We start from the raw sequence: 25,783 nt of genomic DNA, 5'->3' as shown, positions 1-25,783 counted from the left end.
GCCTCTGCATCCCAGGTTCAAGTGATTCTCCTGCGTCAGCCTCCTGAGTAGCTGGGACTACAGGCAGGTGCCACCATACCCAGCTAATTTTTGTATTTTTAGCAGAGACGGGATTTCACCATGTTGGTCAAGATGGTGTCCATCTCTTGACCACCTGATCCACCCACCTCGGCCTTCCAAAGTGTTGGGATTACAGGCATGCGTGCCCAGCCTGGCAGTTACTTTCTGAAATAAAACAAAGTTAGAATTATGTAAGAACATTTGAATTCCAAAGGAGAATTGCGGCAGGAGGAAGTACCAACTATAAGATCTTTAAGGACTGCAAAGTTTAGGCAGACAAGGGCTTTCTTTCATAGGGAAGAGCAAACAAGATTAGAAAGAAGGTGGGCGGGGAACTGTAAATAGAGGGAATCAAACTTTAGGCCTGGCATGGTGATTCACACCTGTAATCCCAGCACTTTGGAAGACAAAACTCAGCTGGGTGTGGTGGTGGACGACTGTAATCCCAGTTACTTAGGAGGCTGAGGCAGGAGAACCCCTTGAACCCAGGAGATGGAGGTTTCAGGGAACTGAGCATCACTGCACTCCAGCCTGGGTGACAGAGCAAGACTCTCTCTCCAAAAAAAAAAAAAAAAAAAAATCAGATTTTAGATAAGAGAATGTTTTACCCTGAAGTCAGTATGTTCTTAGGGGGGACATAAAGTGGGGTTGTATGTTGGCTCAAACTGAAGGTAGCTCAAAGTGCAGGAGTTGGTGGGAAGGAGATAAGTAAGGTTTGATTAAGAAGTATATTTGGCCGGGCGTGGTGGCTCACGCCTGTAATCCCAGTACTTTGGGAGGCTGAGGCCGGCGGGTCACGAGGTCAGCAGATCGAGACCATCCTGGCTAACATGGTGAAACCCCGTCTCTACTAAAAATACAAAAAATTAGCCGGGTGTAGTGGTGGGCCACTGTGGTCCCAGCTACTCAGGAGGCTGAGGCAGGAGAATGGTGTGAACCTGGGAGGTGGAGCTTGCGGTGAGCCGAGTGGCGCCACTGCACTCCAGCTTGGGTGATAGAGCAAGACTCCGTCTCACAAAAAAAAAAAAAAGTATTTTTCTTTTGACCACTGAAGCCAAATTCAGCTGATTTTTTTTTAATGAGAAAAATAAAATGTGCAGTCTTTATCTGACTATGTGGTATGTAAGAAAAGAGTGTACCATCTAAGTCATAATGGTAAGGGTGGTTCTTTCCATAAACTGTTCCTGGGGAACACAAAGGATGGAGAATTTTATTAATCACAGCTGTTTACCATGATTATCTGTGTGCTTCATTTTTCCCTACATCTTTTTTCTGTCCTATACATTTTTTCCATTTGACTTTTCCCAGGTTGTATCATTTATAATAAACTGGTCAACATAACTACAGTGTTTTGCTGAGTTCTGTGAGCAGCTGTATCAAATTATTGAACTGGAGGGAGGTTATGGGAGTCCTCAGTTTTTAAGCAGTAGCTAAGAAGAACAGATGGACCCATGAGGTTTGTGACTGACATCTGCAGTGAGGACAATGTTGTGGGACTGAGCCCTGAATCAGGGTCTGTGCTGACTCTGGATAGTGTCAGAATTCAAATGTTAGAAAATGAGTTGGTGTTGGAGAATTGCTTGGTGTTCACCAATCTGTAGATTTGGGGACAGAAGAAAGATATCACAGAGGTCTGACCTGGAATGGAACTCTGGGTGTCTGGGAATGGGAGGCTCTGCTCTCCTGTACACAGGCTGTCACACTGCCCATTGTCCTAGGATTCCAGGTCTCCTGCCATGGTGAGAGAGGACTGAAAACTTAGAGGAAAGAAGCTCTGATAACAGACATCCTTTCCCCACAGCTGCCACCGCATGATTCCCATCCACTCACAAACATACTCACCAGACATTGATGTGCACACACTCCTCCCAGGACTAGGCACCACTCTCAGGAATTTCACCGCAGCATTTTTGAACCTGTTTCTTGCCCACAAAATTGTCTACAAGTGTCCTGGCATATCCCCATCTCCAGACACTGAATCTGCAGCAGCAACCTGCTTTTTCCCTCAGCCTGGGGTTCTGCATTCTGCACCACCTGTTCATAATCTCATCTGCCTGCATGGACACAAATACATCAGAGGACAGCCCCACCTGGGCCACTATCTGTAGCACAAACCAGTCCTTCCACCTACATTGCACTCTTCCCCCACCCATGGATCTTTTCTCTTTTATTTTTGGTTTGGGGGTACACATGCGGGATTGTTCTATAGGCAAAATTGTGTTGTGGGTGTTTGGTGTAGATTATTTTGTCTCTGAGGTACTAAGCGTAGAACCAAATGGGTATTTTTTTTTTCCTGATCCTCTTTGTCCTCCCATCCTCTACCCTCAACTAGGCCTCAGTGTTGTCTGTTGTTCCTCTTATTGTCTCCATGTGTTATTATTTAGCTCTTTCTTATAAATGATAGCATGCATTTCGTTTTCTGTTTCTGCATTAGTTTTCTGAGGATAATGGTCTCCAGCTCCATCCATGTTGCTGCAAAGAAAATGATCTTGTTCTTGTTTTATGGCCATACAATATTCCATTATTTTTATGTGCCATATTTTGTTTTTATTAAATCTTTATTTTATTTATTTCTGAAGACAGGGTCTCACTCTGTCGCCCAGGCTGGAGTGCAGTGGCGTGATCTTGGCTCACTGCAGCCTCAATCTCAATCTTCCGGGCTCAAGCAGTTCTACCTACGCCCCCCAAGTAGCTGGGACTACAGCATGCACCACCACGCCTGGCTAACTTTTCTTTTTGTATTTTTTGTAGAAATGGGGTTTTGCCATGTTTCCCAGGCTGCTCTCCAACTCCTGAGCTCATGCAGTCCACCTGCCTCACCCTGCCAAAGTGCTGGGATTACAGGCATGAACCACTGTGCCCAACCATAATGTATTTTCTTTAGCTTACCATTGAGGGTATTTAGGTTAATTCCATGTCTTTGGTACTACAAATAGTGCTTCAATGAACATGCATGTGCATGGGTCTTTATGATAGAATAATTTATATTCTTTGGATATATACCTAATTAGGAGGTGGGTCAAATGGTAATTCTGTTTTTAGTTTTGTAAGGAATTGTCACACTGCTTTTCACAATGGTTGAACTAATTTACATTCCCACCAGCAGAGTATAAGCATTCTCTTTACCCTGCAACTTTGCCAGCACATCTATTATTTTTTGACTTTTTTAGTAATTGCCATTCTTACTGGTGTGAGATGGTATCTCATTGTGGTGTTTTGTTTTTTTTTTGTTTGTTTGCATTTCTCTAATGATTAGTGATGAGCAATTTTTAAATATGCTTGTTAGCCACATGTATGCTTTCTGTTTTTTCTTTTTTTTTTGAGATGGAGTCTCGCTCTGTCACCCAGGCTGGAGTGCAGTGGCACGATCTCGGCTCACTGCAACCTCCACCTCCTGGGTTCAAGCAGTTCTCCTCCCTCAGCCTCCCAAGTAGCTGGGATTACAGGCACGCCCCACCATGCTCGACTAATTTTTGGAATTTTTTTTTTTTTGGTAGAGATGGGGTTTCACCATATTGGCCAGGCTGGTCTCGAACTCCTAACCTTGTGATCTGCCCGCCTCAGCCTCCCAGAGTGCTAGGATTACAGGCGTGAGGCACCACACCCAACTGTTTTCTCTTGAAAAGCATGTGTTTATGTCCTTTGCCTACTTTTTAATAAGGTTTTTTTTTTTTGTAAACTTGCTTAAGTTCCTTATGGATTCTGGATATTAGATCTTTGTCAGAAGCATAGTTTGCAAATATTTTTCTTTATTCTCTAGGTTGTTTACTCTGTTGATAGTTTCTTGGGGTTTTTGTTTTTGTTTTCTGTGAAGATGCTTTTTAGTTTAATTTGGTCCCATTTACCTAATTTTGGTTTTGTGGTGATTGCTTTTGGTATCTTCTTCATAATATCGTTGGCCGTTTCTATGTCTAGAATTGTATTTCCTAGGTTATCTTCCAGGGTATTTTATAATTTTAAGTTTTACATTTAAGTCCTTAATTTATCTTATGTTTATTTTTGGATATAGTGTAAGCAGGGAGTCGAGTTTTAATCTTTTACATAGTGCTAGCTAGTTATTACAACACCATTTATTAAATAGGGAATCTCCCCTACATTTCTTTTGTCAGCTTTGTCAAAAATAAGGTGATTGTAGGTGTGCCATATTGTTGCTGGGCTCTCTATTCTGTTGCATTGGTCTCTGAGCCTGTTTTTGTGCTAGTATCATGTTGCTGTGGTTACTGTAGCCCTATAGTATAGTTTGAAGTCCGGTAATGTGATGCTTCCAGCTTTGTTCTTTTTGCTTAGGGTTGCCTTTGCTATTTGGGCTCTTTTTTGGTTCTGTATAAATTAAAAACAAGTTTTTTCAGTTCTCAAGAATGTTGTTGGTAGTTTGATAGAAAGAGCGTTCGATTTGTAAATTTCTTTGGGCAGTTTGGCAATTTTAATATTTTTTGCTTTCTATTTTTTTGAGATGGAGTTTCACTCCTGTTGCCCAGGCTGGAATGCGGTGGCATGATCTCGGCTCACTGCAATCTCTGCCTCCCAGGTTCAAGTGACTTTCCTGCCTCAGCCTCCCAAGTAGCTAGGATTACAGGTGCGTGCTGCCATGCCTGGCTAATTTTTTGTAGTTTTAGTAGAGATGGGGTTTCACCATGTGTCTGTGAGGTGTTGTAGTCTCCCAATATTACTGTGTCAGAGTCTTAAGTCTCTTCTTAGGTCTCTAAGAACTTGCTTTATTCATCTGCACTCATGAATTTTTTATAACACCTTTCTCTCTTCCACTGTTTTCCCCCATAAACATTCTTTCAAGTGCATACAGTATGCCCAAGACCTTAGATTCCTAAAGCCAGTGTCTACTGAAAATCAGATGTTGAAGAGATTAAGAACATGTCCAGAGACCTGGCTGTTGTAGGAGAAAATATGAATTAGAAAGAAGAGGCTTAATTCTTCTACCTGAAAATAAAAGAAAGTATTTTGCTCATCTCTTCTTAAAAGCATTTAAATTTACTTTTTTTTTGTTCTTTTGAAATATATGTGAATTATATTAACAGCCAAATAAGCTTTTTGTTATTCTTTTTGACTCAAAATTGTCTTTAGGATTTCGAATTCATTGCTTTATTTTTGCTTTGGCAAAAGTTTATTTTTTTTCACTTTTAGTGTTTTAAAGTAGACACAGGGCCAGGCGCAGTGGCTCATGCCTGTAATGCCAGCACTTTGGGAGGCCGAGGTGGGAGGATCATGGGGTCAGGAGTCCGAGACCAGCCTGACCAACATGGTGAAACCCTGTCTCTACTAAAAATACAAAAATTAGCCGGGCGAGGTGGCGTGCGCCTGTAATCTCGACTACTCAGGAGGCTGAGGCAGAAGAATCGCTTGAACCCGGGAGGTGGAGGTTGCTGTGAGCTGAGATCTGCCACTGCACGCCAGCCTGGGTGATAGAGCGAGACTGTGTCTCAAAAAAAAAATAAAAAAGTAGACACAGACCTGTTTAGGTTTAAGTTCATTTTAGGATTACAGAAGAGTCGAGCACAAAGATGGCATTAAATTCAGCAATACAGAATGATAAAGACTAAAAGATAGTGAGTAATTTTGACAAAAAACTGATTATCCAAGGTAATTATCTAGTATTTTCAGGCTAAAGTACTTACACTGCAAAAGCACGGTTCAGTGTATGAATAGTGGAGTCTGTAGTTATATTTTGCTTTCTATTTATTACTTCAGAACAATTAGCATAGTTATGCATAATGTTTGTAGATAAATGCATTCATGTAAATTAAACAGTATTTTCTACATAGTATGAATTTAAGGCCACAGTATTTACTTGAAATGAATCCCTTGTTAATATTGTTGTTTATACTTTTTTTTTTCTTTTGAGATGGAGTGTCGCCCAGGCTGGAGTGCTGTGGTACGATCTCAGCTCACTGCAACCTCTGCCTCCTGGGTTCAAGTGATTCTCCTGCCTCAGCCTCCTTAGTACCTGGGATTACAGGCACCCACCACCATGCCTGGCTAATTTTTATATTTTTAGTAGAAATGGGGTTTTGCCATGTTGGCCAGGCTAGTCTTGAACTCCTGACCTTAGGTGACCTACCTGCCTCGGCCTCCCAAAGTGCTGGAATTACAGGCGTGAGCCACCACACCCAGCCTGTTATTTATACTTTTAAAATATAAAGTGTTTTAATTGAATTATGTTTACAGACAATTTTTAAAACTTCTACATACCTTATGACTTCTACATACCTTATGACTTCTACATACCTTATGACTTTAATATATAAATATTAAAATATTTATACTTATTTACATCTGATATCCAAAGAAAATCCACTACCAAATCTTTATAGTAGATACTGGCATGACAGACTTACTAATTTATCCCATAGGGATAATTACAAATGAGCATGATTTTAGTGTTTTCCATTTCAGTAAATTGGAATGCTGCTGTTACAGGACAAATAAAGGTGATGTGGGCACCCAACAAACATAATAGCTCTTTAGTTAGCCATGTTGCAAGCTGAGATATATTTTACTATATGAACTAAATCAGATTCCAATTCTTTTTTTTTCTTACAGATCACTTTGCATTACTGAACTTTTTCAAATTACAGAATTCAACTCCAAAATAAATAAATGCCTATTAAATTGTTACTCACTTGCGTTTTTCTCTCCTAAAATTTTAACATAGCAAAGCATCTTAAAGACGTGTGAATAGGTTCAGTGCACTCTCAGTGGCTTACAATCATGAGGCAAATACCACATTTATCCACAAAAATATAAGATAAACAGATCAATATTTTAAAATATTGCTGACATAAAAGAAAAAAAATAAGCTACTATACTTTTACCACAATTATTTTGGTAGATGATAGTAGAACATTGTTTAAAATAATGCTCCTATACAGAACACATGCTGTGCTTGGTATACTTGGCACATTAGCAGTTGGTAACTGCTCAGCTTCCATCTGCAGCTTATCTAGCAGGACCCTTATTCAGGCCCACTTTCAAACCCTGAGCTCTGATATGCCTGTCTCCACAGGGACTATTCTGGTAGGAGTCTGACCCTTCTTCCTCCACCTACTCTTAAGACTTCAGTATTCCTCCAGATTCACACTTGCTGCCATCTCCATTTTCAGCAAAAATGCCTGGCACAAAACTCACAAAGCTGAGCATCTCTTCCGTAGTTGTTACCCCAGATGTTGTCTCTTCACTGACTAAATTATGACTATTAGATAAAGAGAATGGGTCTATCTACAAAAATAATTCTCCCTACTTTATAGTCACATCTCCTTCAATGCAAAAATACAGCTTGGTGATGCCTGTTTTATAACTTTAAAACATTCATTGAGTTTAGACAGAATATATACTGCTCTGAAGGTCCTTAAAATCTCTTCTTATTGTTTGTTTTTAAAATCATAAAAGTATAAAAACTGTAAACATTCTACTAAACATATCAGTAGAAACCCTGTTACCCTACTTTTTATTTAGTGGATCCAGAAAGAATAAAAGATTCCAATTCTTTGTCAAAAAATTCTGGTGGAAACTGTCAGATGTATTTCAGTATAGGACCCCCATCCAATGGCTAGGAGATGAGAGAGCAGCAGAGATGGAAAAGAAACCTTATAAAATTTTGCTGAGAATATGCCCCCTTTCTTTATAATGCTCATGTTTCTCATGCTGAGGGTAGCTGTGCACTTTGGCTGTTTACAGAGAAATGTGTTTTAGGGGAATATTTTCTGACTGACTTGATCAATCTTTTATCTGAGTTCTTTCTTAAGATTTTTTGTTTGTTTGTTTGTTTTGAGATGGAATCTTGCTCTGTCACCAGGCTGGAAGTGCAATGGCACTATCTTGGCTTACTGCAACCTCTGCCTCCCAGGTTCAGGTGGTTCTCCTGCCTCAGCCTCCCGAGTAGCTGGGACTACAGGCACATGCCACCACACACAGCTAATTTTTGTGTTTTTAGTAGGGATGTGGTTTCACCATGTTGGCCAGGATGGTCTTGATCTCTTGACCTCGTGATTCACCCACTTTGGCCTCCCAAAGTGTTGGGATTACAGAGGTGAGCCACCACACCCAGCCTTAAGATGCTTTTAACTTCGTTTTTTCTCTCAATGTACTCTTTCTCAGACTGAGAGCTGTTTTTCTCTTGAATGCTTTGTGTGTCTGTGTCAGAAGTCTGTGAATGAGTTGGGCTGTCACAGTGAGAACTCAGAGCTCACTCTATTCTGACTCGTGCTGGAAATCTAGCACTATAAGTAGAAACTGAGGCTGCAACAGTGCTCTTGTTCCCATTATTGTGAAGGTACATTCCTACCTAGGAGGCCTGCAGGCTCTCCTGCAGCTCAGGCTTCACTCTCTGATGTGGTTCTGGAGTGCTGCTGTGGCAAAAGGGGTTTACATAAGATGTGATCAGCCAGCTGTGAGCTGTGTGCTGTGGGCATATCAGTGGAAGACGGTAGGAGTCAAGAGAAGACACCAGCCACCAGGAGACAGCGAGCTGGAGTGCTGCAACCCAGTGCTCAGAGTAGAGAGCTATTGCTTTAAAATGCAAATAGCCAAAAAGAGAGCACTATATTCAACCATTTCTGTAGGAGAGTGAGAGCCTACCTTCAGCAGGCACCTGGCTTCAAATTGCAAAACTACCTCCTGTCATGGAGATGTGAAAAGTTTATTTTACCAGAATATAGCCAATTAGCTTACACAGATGGCCTCCCCAATTGCCAGGTGAATTTAGGATGAACTATGCATAACATGGGACTGTAAATTCTACTTATGGACTAATTATTGTGACTGTCTTTCTGTCTTTGCAATCTCTTAAGCAGATTGACTGTGATGCATGTCACATTCTGGTTTAATTGTGTAATAAAACAGTTTTCTTTCTGTTTTATCATTGTGGAGTTACTCTGGGGCTGGAGAAAACTTTTCTTTTAATTACACTTTCCAAACACTGTTTAAACTTACCACACATGATATAAACATATAAGGTACCAACCAAGCTTTAATCTAGATGGGCCTTTTTGTCTCAGGCTTCCAGTCAACTCATGATTGTGCTGCAAAATGCATGCTGTCCCCTAAATATACAGGCAGAGTCTTGCCTCTGCTTATTTGGTATCTAGTCCTGTATAATCACATCTAGAGAGGCTAGACCCAATTTCTAAATACGTCACAGAACAGCAGTCAACCATTTTACCTCTTTCAGTGACTCTTGTATCTTTAGACCTGAAACTGATTCAGAGACTATGGGGCCCAGAAACCCAATTAGAGTAACATTCATGCATTGAGTAGACATATTGGCATGAGAATCACCACTTTCCCCTTCCTCCTCTTTTTAAAATGCCCACAAATGTGCAGGTAACACTGCTATTCCACCCATCCAGGATCTAAACCAGTGGCTCCACATTCTGAATCTGGGTCTTGCAGTAAACCTTTTATCTGAGAAATGCAAATCCTTTTAATTATATGGCTCAAAGAGACATCAAAATGAGACCACAATTATGTCTTTCTCTCTCCTGTGAGCTCTGTATTTATCTCTTGAAACTGCTTGCTATTGCCATGAGTAGCTATAAATTAATAATGCCACACTGAACACTATAACCCACACCCTATACAGTTTAGCAACGTATGTCAATCAGTAATCAAGGTTATTTTTAGTAAATAAGAATTCCTGACAAACAATTTTGCACCAGCCCACTCTCTGTCTGTTTTTGCCTTTAAAAATCCACTTGTAACTGCTGCTAGATTCCAGGCAACTTGAATCTTTGCTCCCAGTTTACAATCTTCAAGCTTGGCCCAATGAACTGTCTACTTATATTCATGTTTCCTCAGCGTTTTCCTATTAAGGAGGAAATTAAGGACATATTATTTAGAATGTGCCAGAGCAGTCTTCATGAGGGGATCTCTCGTTTGGTTGTACTTTTCTTGCTGTAACATCCAGGAATGCAGAGCCAGGTTGACCCCACCTAGAATCCACACATAAGATCTGGCCTCTGCCTGGGATTTACAAGACAGTACCAGACTTTGGATTAAGAATGTACAGAAAACCAACAGGAGGCATTCTCTGCATTGTGAGATGTCAACATAGACATCTTAAAGCTACCTCCCTTGATAGTGTGGCTATTTGAGTTTTTCAGATCTCATTCAGTGACCTGTTACTGTTACGTGAGAGGTGCCAGGTATAAATAGAATCTGATGGCAGAATCTATAAATGTAATCAAAGCATCTTAGGATTGAGAGATCAAGGCCACAGAGCATCTTAGGAGTGAGAGATCAGGGTCACAAAGTATCCAGAGCCATGACTACAACTATAACTACCTGTAAAAAATGTGATACTGGAGTAGAGTATTCTTGTCCTTCCTCTTACCCAAAGACTACCTGATCAGGACAGGTGAGCCAGGTTGTGGAGCTCCACCAGGGCCGTTCTGTTTTCTATTTAGAATCAGCCTGAGTTTCTCCTGCCTGGCTTACCATTGGGCCATCAGCCCAGGATCACTGAGAACCCTCTCACAATCACCTGGGCATCTTTGAAACATTTGAGGATGTCCAGAGTAAAACTGTGTTAGGCTGACAAGAGTGGTTAATTCTGCTTTTGTCTCAGTGTAAGAGAAATGAGTCATGCCAAAATATGTGGGCTTCATTTGGGCCACTTCTTTATATTGCTGTGACTTCTGAGGTCATCATTTGAATGGATGTTTATGGACAGAAGAGTTGTTATTATTATTTCTGTTTCTTTTACCTTGTTAAGAATACATGCTTATCTTCTAACAAAATTACCCTAGAAAACCCTAAGAGATTTGTTTAAATTGCTTATTAGTATATGTTATACAATTGACAGGGCAGTGGCTAAAAAAGATTAAATTACACAAACTGTGGGATTTAAGTTTCTCGTAGGTAAGCTTAGGAAAAACAGAACAGGAAATACCCCAGTGGCGTAGAGAGCAGAGTTCTACATAGTGTCCTCTCCCTGCCCCAATTCTGTTCAGAATCACCCTTTTTGAAGGCCTTAAGCCAAGGTCTGGCTTCACCTTGGAGTCTAGCCTCATAGAACTGATTAAAAGAGATAAGTGTTGGGTGATGAATTCTGCTGCCTTTCTAGAGCTGTTGCTGAGAATTTCCTGAAATCTGAAAGCAGATAAATGGGAAAAATAAAGTAATGTTTTAGGGCCTTAATTTCTTAATTTTGTATTGAAATCAGTGCCTGCAGAGACATGCCATTTAGCAACTTATTCCTTATTCTATTCCTGAAGACCCAGTAGTTGCTCCACAAGCCACAAACAAGTAAATATAAACACAATAAAAATTCCTCCAAACTACATTAAACTCTTTTCCTTATTCCTCTCATCTGTCTATATGTAGCTTTTATTCTGTACATTTTTCAAAAAAAATAATGACAAAGGAGAAATAAAAATGCTGGGCCCTTTATCTAAATTCTGGCAATTATTAAACAACTCCCAGGGTGTTACGAGGATTAAATCATGTAATGTTTTATTCCCAGCAGTACTCTGTAACATACTCTTGAGGACATAGTATCTGTTTAATAAACATTGCATTAGTGTATGTGTAAATGTTTTTTTCCAAATGCAGACTTCTTTGGACATTACTGGCCTCTGTTTCCTCTGTAAAGAGCCAGCAAAGGATATACTTTAGGATGAAGATTGATTGTCTTTATTTGTACCAGAAGTATTTATGTTGTGACAAATGTGCTGAGTGTAAGGGACTCTGTGATGTGCCTGCTTTCTCTAGCTAGTGCTATAATGAGTGCAGGGGGAGCAACATCAACATCTATAGAGGACTTGTTTAAAATACCCGTTCATGGACCCTTTTCAAACCTGCAGAATCACATTATATAGAGTGGGGCCAAAATCACCAAGCGATTTATAAGCTCATCAATGCTTGAGAGATAATACTTAGCTAAGTGTTTATCAGCCCAGGCTTCTAATTAAGATTACGTAGCCAGTTTGCAGAAATCTCTATTTGTGCCCCCCCAACAGGTTCTGTTCTATTGTTCTGGAAGCATCCATGTTGCTTGAAGGGCCTCATGTGACTCTAAGGTGAGGCCAGAATCAAGTATGAGGGGTTCAAGATACATTCGTGAGTGTTAAGTTCTGTCTTTGCACTAAAGGGCCTGTTGTCTTTGGGTTTGGTAGGGACAAGGCAGAGTGGCCCATATTTCCATTACTTTAGCAAAAATTGCTGGTGTCTGGTAGGAGAGGGCACCTGAGGACAGGAAAGGAGAAACTTATATCTTTATCTCCATAGAGCAGCTTATTTTTCTTGAATCTCTTCTGTTATAAAGGAGGGAAATGGGTGGGCTTTTTCTGCAGGTCTTGGACCTTTTGCCTGTGGGTGTGATGGTAGCAGGTAAACAGGTGGTACCGACACCTTTAAAAGCATATTCTCCAGATTCAGGTGTAATTTCTCCAGAGAATCTGATCTGAGAAGGAATCCTAGAGCAGGAGGAGAAAGATGAAAAAATGGCTATTTTTCAGCTAAAAATGTCTCAGATTAAGAGCTGTGTCCACTGTGCCTCCTGGAATGCCATGTGTTTAGTACTTACAAACCTTTACTTCTCTACTTGTGCTTTTCCTCCCTAATGAGTTTGTTTTAACTACTTTAAAAATTTTTTCATTATAGTCAAGTGTCTGAAAAATTTTTATTTACTTATTTTTGAGACAAAATCTCGCTCTGTCACCCAGGCTGGAGTGCAGTGGCGTGATCTTGGCTCACTGCAATCTCCGCCTCCCGGGTTCAAGCAATTTTCCTACGTCAGCCTCCTAACTAGCTGGGATTACAGGCGCATGCCACCATGTCTGGCTAATTTTTGTATTTTAGTAGAGACGGGGTTTCACCATGTTGGCCATGCTGGTCTCAAATTCCTGACCTTGTGATCCGCCCGCCTTAGCTTCCCGAAAGTGCTGGGATTACAGGTGTGAGCCTCTGCGCCTGGGCAAATATTTCTTTCCTATATACCGGAGCCTTCTCTACACCATGGCTTCTTAAATGCCATGTAGAATTCTCACCATGGATTTATGATCTGCAATGTTAAAAATGTTCCCTTTGTGGCTGTTTAATATCGGGGGATGAATATACTCAAGATTCCTATTGGGGAAAAGCTGGGGTTCTTAGTCAAGGAGAACACGTAATATTGAGGTTTCATCTACCTTCTCCATTAGCTCTATGCAGAACAGGATTAAGAAAATGCTTTTTGAAACAGGATGACATTTACTACCCAGAAAGTTCTGAAGAAAATTATTAGGAGGTATGCGTTCTCTAGGGTGCTAAAGAAAAACTATTTAAAATTTCTATTAAAAATTACAGAACATGGGACATATCTGTATCTCGAACTTGGCATAAAATGGATGTTTCTTTATGGTTCAATTCAGGCTATAATTTAATTTTTGGGGAAGTAATATCTCAGCAGTGAAGCAGTGATGCTGTGTCCTTCTGTTCATCAGCACATTATAAAAATTTGTCCTAGTTCAGTTGATATTAATGATTCACTTGGTTAAAGAGCTCTCTGACAGATTTTTTCACTTTAGGGTTAGTAATTTTCCTCTTGATTATTAAGTGTTTTCTTCTTTTTCTTTTTTTTTTTTTTTTTTTGAGACGGAGTTTCACTCTTGTTCCCCAAGCTAGAGTGCAATGGCACAATCTCGGCTCACTGCAACCTTCGCCTCCTGGGTTCAAGCGATTCTTCTGCCTCAGCCTTCCGAGTAGCTGGGATTACAGGCACGTGCCACCATGCCCGGCTAATTTTTTGTATTTTCAGTAGAAACGGGGTTTCACCATGTTAGCCAGGCTGGTCTCTGAACTCCTGACCTCAGGTGATCTGCCCACCTCGGCCTCCCAAACTGCTGGGATTACAGGTGTGAGCCACTGGGCCCAGCCAATTATTAAGTATCTTTATGCAGCTGATGTGCATAAACCATTACAGTTAATCTGGCAGCTGCCCTTCTTTATTAGGTTTTCTTTGCATATATCTGTCTTTGGAAAATGAAGGCTCTCATCTTTGTTTATAGGTCAGAAAAACTGGGAAAACCCACACTCCTCCCACTTACTGGATGCTTGACAGAATAATCTTCTTGGGCAAAAATCATTGGCATTATTGGTGATCTTCTTAGAAATTAAGAAATTCAGACTTTATTCCAGATGTTCTGAAAAAATATATGCATAACAAGATCTTCAGTTTATCATACACATTAAAATTTGAGAGGTCCCTTCTAACTCCACATCTTTTCCATCTGAAACATATACACTCAAAAATGTATGTTTGTGTTCATGCCCTTAATTTTATACTTTATCATCCAGAAAAGTGTCATATATATACTCTCATGTCATTCCCTTTTCTCAGAGTTATATTAGAAAATATTTCTATATTGAAAATTATTTTATTGGATAATTTCAATCGCTCCTGTAAGTCAGAACTTGTTCTCTTTACTCTTTTGTTTCACCTTAAGTCAAATAAAAAATTCTGCCCATGGCCACTTAGTAAACATATGTGTGTTTGTGTGTGTGTGTGTGTGTGTGTGTGTTTTTCAGGGACCACTGACATTTAGGGATGTGAAAATAGAATTCTCTCTGGAGGAATGGCAATGCCTGGACACTGCACAGCGGAATTTGTATAGAGATGTGATGTTAGAGAACTACAGAAACCTGGTCTTCCTTGGTGAGGATAACTTCAATACATAATTCCTAACGTACTCTAAAGATTTTATTTCTCTTCTTTGTAGAATGTCTTTTGGTAATTTATGCTTTGCATAAATGAGTTTCAGATCCCAGTTTTCAAGAAAACAGATTTGTCAGTGTAGAAAAGAACTTCTTCAAGATGTTTCATTTTGACCTGAACTCTCCACATTCCTGAGCTGATCTTTATCCTTTACTCTAAATTAGTGGTAATTCCAGAAATTTATTGGCATAAAATATTGTTGCTACCACCAATTTTTCATTTAGTAAATTTAGTAGTACTGGGCAGTATTAAGTAAAATTAAAGATCTACGAATGTAGGCCAGGCATGGTGGCTCATGCTTGTAATCCCAGCGCTTTGGGAGGCCGAGGTGGGTGGATTACCTAAGGTCAGGAGTTTGAGAGCAGCCTGGCCAACATGGTGAAACCCTTTCTCTACTTAAAATACAAAACTTAGCCAGGCGTGGTGGTGGGCGCCTGTAATCCAACTACTCAGGAGGCCGAGGCAGGAGAATTGCCTGAACCCAAGAGGTGGAGGTTGCAGTGAGCTGAGATCGTGCCATTGCACTCTAGCCTGGGTGACAGAGTGAGGCTGTGTCTCAAAACAAACAAAAAAATCTACAAATTTAAAATATTTTAAAAATATTTAGATATTTGTCATAAATTAGTATTTGGGGATTAATTTACTAGATTAATCTATTACATCTTCTTTACTGAGCATGTTACTATGTTGGTAATTAGAGAATGTGAGCAAGATTTATGTTACTTATTTTTAATAAAACAGGTATTGCTGTCTCTAAGCCAGACCTGATCACCTGGCTGGAGCAAGAAAAAGAACCCTGGAATGTGAAGAGACGTGAGATGGTAGACAAAACCCCAGGTAGGTGACAGTTAATACAACAGATGACACAAATGAGAGGTCCAAAAGTCAAGGAGAAGGCCAATCTTTTTTTGAGACGGAGTTTTGCCCTTGTTGTCCAGGCTGGAGTGCAAGGGTGCGATCTCGGCTTACTGCAACCTCTGCCTCCCAGGTTCAAGCGATTCTCCTGCCTCAGCCTCCTAAGCACTGGGATTACAGGCACCCACCACCACGCCTGGCTAATTTTGTATTTTTAGTAGAGATGGGGTTTCTCCATGTTGGTCAGGCTGGTCTCAAACTCTCGACCTCAGGTGATCTGGCCGCCTCAGCCTCTCCAAAGTGCTGGTATTTACAGGCGTGAGCCACTGCACCCAGCCTCGGTCTTTAAAATGTAATTTGGGAAGTTGTTTCCAAAAAAGAAAGTTTCTGGGAAGCCTCAAACTTTTGTTTTGCTCTCACATAGGGGCATCTTCTGTCTAATGCTTTTAAATTTTCTAAGGTGATCTTCCTTCAAGTTTACAGTGAAAGCCAAAGTCCTTTTCATGGCAATAAGAGACTACACAATCTGACTGCTTTTCCGTTGCTTTTGAGGACACACAAATAACTGCATAATTTTGAGAAACTCTGTTAAACTACTTTTCTTTTTGTTTTTTTGAGATAGAGCCTCGCTCTGTTGCCAGGCTAGAGTGCAGTGGTGCAAGCTTGGCTCACAGCAGCCTCTGCCTCCTAGGTTCAAGCAATTCTCCTGCCTCAGCTTCCCAAGTAGCTGGGACTACAGGCGTGCACCACCACGCCCAGCTAATTTTTGTATTTTTAGTAGAGATGGGGTTTCTCCACGTTGGCCAGGATGGTCTTGATCTCTTGACCCTCGAGATCTCGTAATCTGCCCACCTCGGCCTCCCAGAGTGCTGAGATTACAGGTGTGAGCCACTGTGCCAAGCCCAGAAATATATTATTAATATTATTATTATTTTTCTGAGACGGAATCTCACTGTGTCGCCCAGGCTGGAGTGCAGTGGTGCAATCTCGGCTCACTGCAAGCTCCGCCTCCTGAGTTCATGCCATTCTCCTGCCTCAGTCTCCTGAGTAACTGGGACTATAGGCATGAACCGCCACACCCGGCTAATTTTTTGTATTTTTAGTAGAGATGGGGTTTCACCGTGTTAGCCAGGATGGAGAAGTGAAGTGTATTGTTTTAATGCTATTACAAATGAAATTGTTTTTTCCTCTATCATATCAGGTAGCTTATTTTAAGTGTGTGGAACCATAGCTTGTATGTTAATTTTATATTGTGCTAATTTTCTGAGTATTAGTTGAGACAGGTATAAATGTTTATGATTTTCTCTGTATAAGATTGTGTGATCTATAAACAGCAACTTTTTACTTATCTGTCTTCAATTTCAATGGCCTTTTAGAACTTTTTAAATTCTTTCGCCACATACTTCCAGTGCTATGTTAAAATAGAAGCATTGACATTGGCACAATATAGTTTTGCATTGGTGTTTGTAAATTTGAAGGAGCAAACACCTGAAAGTTTTGATAAACTGGTTTTAGAAGGTAAAAATCTTTTGTTGGGTTCCCAGGGTGATGGGATGCCCTCTGGATTGGTAGTAGAGAGGGGTGTAGCTTGGTCACAAGGCTGCTGGGTCTACACTAGGGTCCACCTTTACTGGCTTGTTACAAGGGGCTTGGGTAATTGTAATTTTCATTTTATTTTTGAACAGACTGAATAGCCTCCAGGACTTTGCTCTGTAGGGCAGACAGTAAGGCAGGTTTCTGTAGTCTGGTCTGCATATAGTGGACCTTATATCAGGATGTGGATGAGTATGACTTTCACTGAGTACCAGAGAGGATTTCCTCAGGCCACTGTGTAAGTTTCTGTATAGATATAACTGGCCATAAACTGTGGCTCAGAGAGTTCGAACTGAGTCATTAAACTGCTTCAGAGACCGCAGTAAAGGCCAAGGTCTGCAGGCCCCCCTGCCTGCATGGCTATAAATGGTTGTCTTTCTTCAGGCCGCTGGAAGGGCAGGACCTTTTCCAGACTGTGGCTGGGAGAAGTTTGTGATGGTTACAGAGTAAGTTCAGAATTCTTAGTGGGACCAAGTTTGGTGGGCCATTTTCTGGTCTGTAGCCAAGAACAGGAGTCCTTTAGTTTGCCTCCTGAATGAGGGCCTGTCTTCTGAAAACAACTCTCCTCAATCTTGGGTTTAGCATTTCACAACTCCCTCCCTGGATCTCAAAGCTCTCTTAAAGGCACTTATTTTTGAGATGAGGTCTTGCTTCATAACCCATTCTGTTCTTGAAATCCTGGCCTGAATCAATTCTCCAACCTTAATGTATAATGTAGCTTTCATTACAGGTGTGAGCCGTGATGCCTGACTCTCTCAAAAGGCATTTTTATGAGGGATGGCTGACGCATTTGCTTGCTATTGGAGGATAACAAAATAAGGCACCTTTTATTGTCCTATCTTCTGATGTCACTCTTCCTATACATTTTTACTTTGTATTCTCTATTTCAAATTTGTCTGTAGCTTTAGAATCAGACCTTTAGGACAATATGCTAGAATTTACATGTTATGCCTGAAGTAAATTAGATAATTAGTAGGCACTCCATAATTACTAAAATAGTTATTTATAAAATTAAGTTTGCTGCAGGCGAAAAGGAATAGTATTTTCATTCACCCACTTTCTTTAGCCTATATCTAAGTAATAACATAATGTATCCCCCAAATATTTGTTTTATGTATCAAAGGCACTAACCATATTCAACAAAATAAAAATTTTTTCTTTATTTGGCAAACGTAAAGCTACTCTTTGCTTCTAAAGTTGGATTGCAGCGGTTTCACCTTGTGTAAGAATAGCATATGTTTAAAACATAAAAATTATCTCAATTTTTAAAAATGCTTAGTTATTAAAAGTTTTTTATTAGAATCCTCTATGTATGATTATACTGCATTTTCTCTGAAATTTTACTGCCATACATACTTGCCTTCCATGAGTACACAGTTACAGTCAAATATTGCAGTTATCTAGACAAATTCTTTTTAATGGTACATCAATATTGCAAACCAGATTTTATAAGTAAACATTTCTCTTAATGTTTTACAGTTCCATATTACTGTTTATTATTTAGGTTTCTTATCGGTTTATTTTGTTTCTTGGTTTTACAGTTTTTGCAATTTGCACTACTGTTTGTACACTTTAAGTGAATGTTGAGTTTAAGAAATAAGTCAGCCATATGTCCATCATAGTCTGATTATATATGTGTGTGTTTTTATCTATAAATATGACCCAAATTTTGGTTATGGCTTATCTTGTTTATATTCTTTCTTAGCTGATTTTCAATGGTGGTTTCATCTAAGTGAGTAGTCCTGGAAATACTCTTCTTTTCACCATGTGTTTAATGATAAATATTATATAATTTCCTTTGGGTAAGAGAGATACTTTTGTAATTTGAAGGTAATTTTTGGAAAGATTTATAATTGTATTTTTTTTTAGTTTTTCTTTTAAAAAGTAATTGTTGTAAAAACACATAACCTAAAATTTACCATCTTAAATCTACTTAAGTTTACATTTCCTGGCCAGGCATGGTGGTGGCTCACATCTGTAATCCTCAGATTTTGGGAGGCCAAGACAGGAGCATCACTTGAGCCCTATTTTTTTTTTTTTTTTTTTTGAGATGGAATTTCACTTTTGTTGCCCAGGCTGGAGTACAATGGCGCCATCTTGGTTCACCATAACCTCCGCCTCCTGAGTTCAAGTGATTCTCCTGCCTCAGCCTCCGGAGTAGCTGGGATTACAGGCATGTGCTACCACACCCGGCTAATTTTGTATTTTTAGTAGAGACAGGGTTTCTCCATGTTGGTCAGACTGTTCTCCCCCTCCCAACCTGAGGTGATACGCCCGCCTCAGCCTCCCAAAGTGCTGGGATTACAGGAGTGAGCCATGCGCCTGGCCAGAACCCAAATGTTTGAGGCCAGCTTGGACAACATATGGAGACCCCTTCTCTACACCTTTTTTTTTTAAATAGCCAGACATGGTGGTTGTCACCTGTGGTCCCAGCTACTTGGGAGATTGAGGGGAGAGGACTACTTAAGCCGGGAAGTTTGAGGCTGCAGTAAGCCTTAATTGTGCCACTGAACTCCAGCTTGGGTGACAGAGTGAGACCCTGTCTCCAAAAAGCTGTACATTTCAGGCATGTTAACTATATTCACATCATTATGCAAGACTTCTAGAAATTTTACATTTTGTAAAACTGAAACTCGGTATCCATTAAGCAATAACTGCCCATTTTACCCTCTCTCCAGCCCTTGACAAACGCCCTTCCACTTACTGTTTTTATGAGTGTGACTGTTTAAGATAGCTCATATAAGTGGAATCACACAGTATCCATCATTTTCCTACTGGCTTATGTCAGGTGACAAAATATTCTCAAAGTTTATCTTAAAATGTGACAAACATTTTCTTTTTTAAGGCTGAATAATATTCCATTGTATCGATATGTTACATTTTTGGATGTGTTTATAAATCAAGAAGGCAGTTGGGTTGCTTCATCCTTTTGGCTTTTGTGAATACTGGTACATGGATGTTCAAATATATTTTTAAGATCCTATGTTGCATAGTTTGGATATAGAGTCATAAATGGGATTACTGTGTTTAATAATAATTCCATTTTTAATTATTTGAGAAACATATAATATTTTAAAATAATGGCTGCATCCTTGTTTTTCACCAAAAAATAACATGGGTTTTATTTTCATTGCATCATCAACAGATTTGGTGCCTTTTAAAAAATTTTATAGTGGCTGTTCTAACCAGTGTGAGGTGATTTTGTTTTTCTTTGTGCTTCTTATGCATTTCTCTACAAATTAGTAATTTTGTCTGTCCTTCAAATGCTTTTTCCCATGTATATATCTCTTGATAAAGATTCAGTTAAAGTTCAATATTACTGAACTTTATATGATAAACTTTATATGGTAAAGTTCAATTTCTTAATTTCTGTTCTTCATACCTTCATTTCTCATCAAGTTATTCAACTTTATTGTTCAGTTTGAAGAGTTGTTTATATATTCTGAATATTAACTCCTATCATATGTGATTTGCAAATATTTTCACTTATTGTGTAGGAGACATTGTCACTCTCTTGAATGTTTTCTTTGATGTGTAAAAATTTTGAAGTATAGCGTAATTCAATTTTTCTGTTCTTTTCTTTGTTGCTCGTGCATTAATATTGTAAATGGTGCCAAGACCAATATAATGTCTTTCCTCTGTATTTTTCCTAAGAGATTTGTTAGTTATTTTTTTATGTCTAAGTGTTTTATTTAAAATAATTTTTGTATATGGTTCAAGGAAAGGATCAGACTTTATAAGTGTTAATATCCAATTTCACCATTTTTTGAAGAGGTTATCTTTCCTCTATTGTGTGCTCACGGCAACTTTGTGGAAGATCATTTGATCATAAACAGAAGGGTTCATTTCTAGGCTCTCTGTTCTGTTCTTTCATCTCTTTATCTGTCTTTGTGTCAGTACCACATTGTTTTTGTTATTGTAGCTTTTAATATGTTTTGAAATCAGGAAGTATAATGCCCGTTTGTTCTTTTTCATGGGTGTTTGCATAATTATAGCTTTTAATCAAATTTTAAAAATTTAGACAATATTTATGTTAAAAACTGTGTGCTATGATATTTTTAGAGAGATTGTGTTGAATTTCTTTACCACTATAGGTTGTATTGACATCTTAAAAAAATGAAGTTTTTTTGTTTGTTTTTTTTTTGAGACCTCGTTTCGCTCTTGTTGCCCAGGCCAGAATGCAATGGCTGGTGCGATCTCAGCTCACTGCAGCCTGTGCCTCCTGGGTTCAAGCAGTTCTCCTGCCTCAGCCTCCTGAGTAGCTGGGATTATAGGCACCCGCCACCATGCCTGGCTAATTTTTGTGTATTTAGTAGAGACGGGGTTTCACCATGTTGGCCAGACTGGTCTCAAACTCCTGACCTCAGGTAATCCACCCGCCTCGGCCTCCCAAAATGCTGGGATTACAGGCATGAGCCACTGTGCCCGGCCCAAAATGAAGTTTTTTGACCCTTGAGCAAAAAAATATGTTGAAGAATGTGTTTTATTTTCACATTTCTTTTATTTCCTAGTTTCTTTCAGTTTTGGTCAGAGAACATACAGTTTATTATTTTGGTCTTAAGTTTATTTATTGTTGTTTCTGAGACAGGCTGGAGTGCAGTGGCATAATTTTGTCTCACTGCAGCCTCAGTCTCCTGGACTCAAGTGATCCTTTTCCTCAGCCTCCTGAGCAGCTGGGACTACAGACATGCACTACCATGCCTGGCTAATATTTTGATCATTTGTAGGGACAGGTTCTCACTATGTTGTCCAGGCTGGCCTCAAACTTCTGGCTTTAAGTCATCCTCCCACCTTGAAATCCCAAAGTGTTGGGTTATAAGCATGAGCCCCTGCACCCAGCTAGTATTCTTATGTTAATAAGACTTGATGTATGTCCTAACAGAATACACCAGCTGCAAATAAGAATATTGTGTATTCCCTTGCTTTTGACTAGAAAGTTTTGTACATGTCTGTTGAGCCTAGTTGGTCTATGATATTGATTGGATGTTCACGTTCTCCAAACCTCATGCTGCGATGTAATCCTCAGTGTTTGATGTGGGACCTGGAGGAAGGTGCTTGGGTCATGGGGGCAAATTCCTTATGAATGGCTTGGCACTCTCCTCTTAGTAATCAAAAAGTATACACTCCATCAATTCAAGTGAGAACTCGTTTATTAAAAGAGTAGATAGATATGGTAACTATAGATTCCTGGTAAATTGACCCATTTTGCTATTATATAATATCGGTCTATCTCTTGCTGGTACTTAAAGCATGTATGTCTGGTATAATTATGACTACCTCACCCAATTGTGGTTGCTATTTGCATAGATATAGATCTTTTTCATTCTGTTACTTTCAGCCTATTTGACTTAGTGCCAAAATGGATCTCTTTTAGGCAGTATATTACATGCTTTCTTACTTATTTATTTACATATTTATTTCTTTTTGAGATAGGATTTCCTCTGTCAACCAGGCTGGTTTGCAGTGGTGTGATTATGGCAATGAGCTGCAGCCTCAACCTCCCAAATTCAGATGATCTTTTCATTTCAGCCTGTCAAGTAGCTGGTTACAGGCATGTGCCATCATACCCAGCTGGTTTTTTGTATTTTCTGTAGAGACAGGGTTTTCCCATGTTGCTGAGGCTGGTCTCAAACTCCTGCAATCAAGTGATCAGCACATCTTGACCTCCCAAAGTCCTGGGATTACATTTCTTTTTATTAAGTAGTTTAATATATATTTAAAATGATTTTTTAAAGAAATGATGTTACTATTACCAGTTTCATTGTTGTTTCTTGTGTAGATATGTTTTTTCTCATTTCCTGTTTTACTCCTTAAATTTTTGTTTAATCTCATAGTGACATGCTTTATTTTTTGTTTTGCATAGTTTCTATAAATATTATCTTTGTAATCATCTTGAAAAATGAAGATTATAAAAAACATCTTAAAACAGTTTCTAGTTTGTTACTAATATTACAAATTATTTTATATTGTGTTTCTATTAACAGATTTATTCAGATTCATATTTTGTTTTTTGTATTCTGTAGAAGAACTTTAAGGGTTTGATGCTCCATCATTATGATAGTAAAGAATTCTATGTTTGTCTATATTTACATTTAATAGAGAGCTTTTTATTTATATATGGTTTTCTGATGCTGTCCAGCATTATTTTATTTTTCAACATAATGGACTTATTTTAGCATTTCTTTTTTTGTATATGCAGTGTCTCACTATGTTGCTCAGGCTGCTCTTGAACTCCTGATCTCAAGTGATCTGATTGCTTTGGTCCCCTAAAGCTGTAGGATTACAGGCATGAGCCATAGTGCCTGCTCAGCATGTAGCATTTCTTATAGGACTGTGCAAGGGATAATGAACACCCTTACCTTTTATTTTGGAAAATCTATATTTTTCTTGTTTTTAAAGTAAAACAATTTCTAACCGAGTGTTATTGGTTAGGAATATTTTTTCTCTTATTACGTCAAAATTTGGAAAGTTCTCAGCCTTTTTTATCTTCAAGTATCCTCTGTACTACTTTTTTTTCTATATTCTTCTAAGATTTCTTCCATGAATATATTGATTTAGTTGATGGTGTCCAATAATTTTACATTCTGTGTTTTAATTTTGTTTTGGACTTTGACTACATCACACAGTTTCTTTATGGCCTGCAAAATTTTTGTTGACAGTTCACTGGTTATCTCATAAGACTATGCATATAAATGACACATTACTTCTGTCTTGCAGCTCCCAAGGCTCTCTTCTTGTCTGTAACTTCTGAAATTGTGCTTATATATGTGTTATAAGTATCTTTGTGTATATCCTAGTTTGTCTAGCTTCTTCATTTTTTATTTTATGATTTTTAGTTACTGTTTTTTCTTGTATTTTTTACCTCTACAATTTCTGAAGGGGTGTTGATATTTTGAATATTTTTGTTGTTATCCTCATTTGTCTGATTTTCAAAAATCATCTGTGTTTCTATTTCACTCATGGAATATTATTCAATTTATTTTCAATTTCTTTAATTTATAACTTTATTTTTTATGGTTGCTTTCTAAAAATTTTTTAATTTTTTGATGGGGCCATGTTGCCCTAATATTTTGTATACATTGTAATCTTTGATTGAGATTTGGACATTAACAAAAAGCTGCCTGTTACAATCTTTATTATGTAGCCTTGTCCTGGCGTAATCTTAAACCAGTTGTCTTGGCTAGAGATTCCCTGAGTCTCTCAAACATGTTCTTAGGATGTATCTTGTCTGAAATTTTGTGTTTACTTTTTAGTTAAAGGAATTGATTTGTGTTTTTTGATAAGTCAGTAATCAGTTGCTACACGTGTTTGTTGTCTGTAGTGCTGCTGCATTCTCTCTGCTGCTGTAATGTTTACCTTTGATCTCAGCAGACAAACTGTCATTCCAAAGTATACCATCATTTCTTTCAGCGCTTTATGGCATGGGAGACAGAAACCAGTGTCTAAAAAGGCCCCTAGAGGCCAGAAATAAAGATGTATGTGCCAGTATTTTTCTTGTCTTCTAAAAAGGAAACCAGGAATTGGCAATTTACTGCTAAAGGCACTAGGTTATTGAGGAGCAGGAAGAGCTGTGTTGTGTAAACATAACAGAGTTTTCTTTTCCTTCTATGTAGCCCTTTGCATTGTTCTCACCTGGGGCACTGTACACATTTAACTCATTTATAACTTTTCCACAAATGTATTTTGGTCAGTATGTTTTTGTTACATTTATATTTCTATAAGGAATTAGGGCCTGTAGTATTTTGCTGTGCCATCTTGCTTATGTTGTAGTTTGTATAATTTTATAGGTTAAATTTGTAAAGTATATTCATCTGAGTCTAGTAAGTGAAGTAACTTGTTATTTTAATTTTTTTCAGTTATGTGTTCTCATTTTACCCAAGATGTTTGGCCAGAGCAGAGCATAAAAGATTCTTTCCAAAAAGTGATACTGAGAACATGTGGAAAGTATGGACATGAGAATTTACAGCTAAGAAAAGACCATAAAAGCGTGGATGCATGTAAGGTGTACAAAAGAGGTTATAATGGACTTAACCAATGTTTGACAACTACTGAGAGCAAAATATTTCAGTGTGATAAATATGTGAAAGTCTTTCATAAATTTTCAAATGTAAATAGAAGTAAGATAAGACATACTGGAAAGAAACCTTTCAAATGTAAAAACCGTGGCAAATCATTTTGCATGCTTTCACAATTAACTCAACATAAGAAAATTCATACTAGAGAGTATTCTTACAAATGTGAAGAATGTGGTAAGGCCTTTAACTGGTCCTCAACACTTACTAAACATAAGATAATTCATACTGGAGAAAAACCCTACAAATGTGAAGAATGTGGCAAAGCTTTTAACCGGTCCTCAAATCTTACTAAACATAAGATAATTCATACTGGAGAAAAACCCTACAAATGTGAAGAATGTGGCAAAGCTTTTAACCGGTCCTCAACCCTTACTAAACATAAAAGAATTCATACAGAAGAGAAACCCTACAAATGTGAAGAATGTGGCAAGGCCTTTAACCAGTTCTCGATTCTTAATAAACATAAGAGAATTCATATGGAAGATAAACCCTACAA

General features: G+C 38.7%; 1 protein-coding gene across 1 annotated transcript in view; it reads left to right on the top strand.

The window, feature by feature from the left end:
* LOC105529802 (zinc finger protein 92-like) overlaps positions 1-25,783 on the top strand; it is a 31,673-nt gene that overhangs the window by 3,798 nt on the left and 2,092 nt on the right. The window contains 3 exon segments of the mRNA XM_011967045.1: positions 14,578-14,704; positions 15,506-15,601; positions 25,069-25,763. Of these exon segments, the coding sequence (XP_011822435.1) occupies positions 14,578-14,704; positions 15,506-15,601; positions 25,069-25,763 (918 nt within the window).

The sequence above is a fragment of the Mandrillus leucophaeus genome, unplaced genomic scaffold (assembly GCF_000951045.1).
Source record: "Mandrillus leucophaeus isolate KB7577 unplaced genomic scaffold, Mleu.le_1.0 Scaffold780, whole genome shotgun sequence".
Taxonomy (NCBI): Eukaryota; Metazoa; Chordata; class Mammalia; order Primates; family Cercopithecidae; genus Mandrillus; species Mandrillus leucophaeus.
Note: the sequence above shows the minus strand (reverse complement) of the source record. Positions and strands in the feature narration are given on the sequence as shown.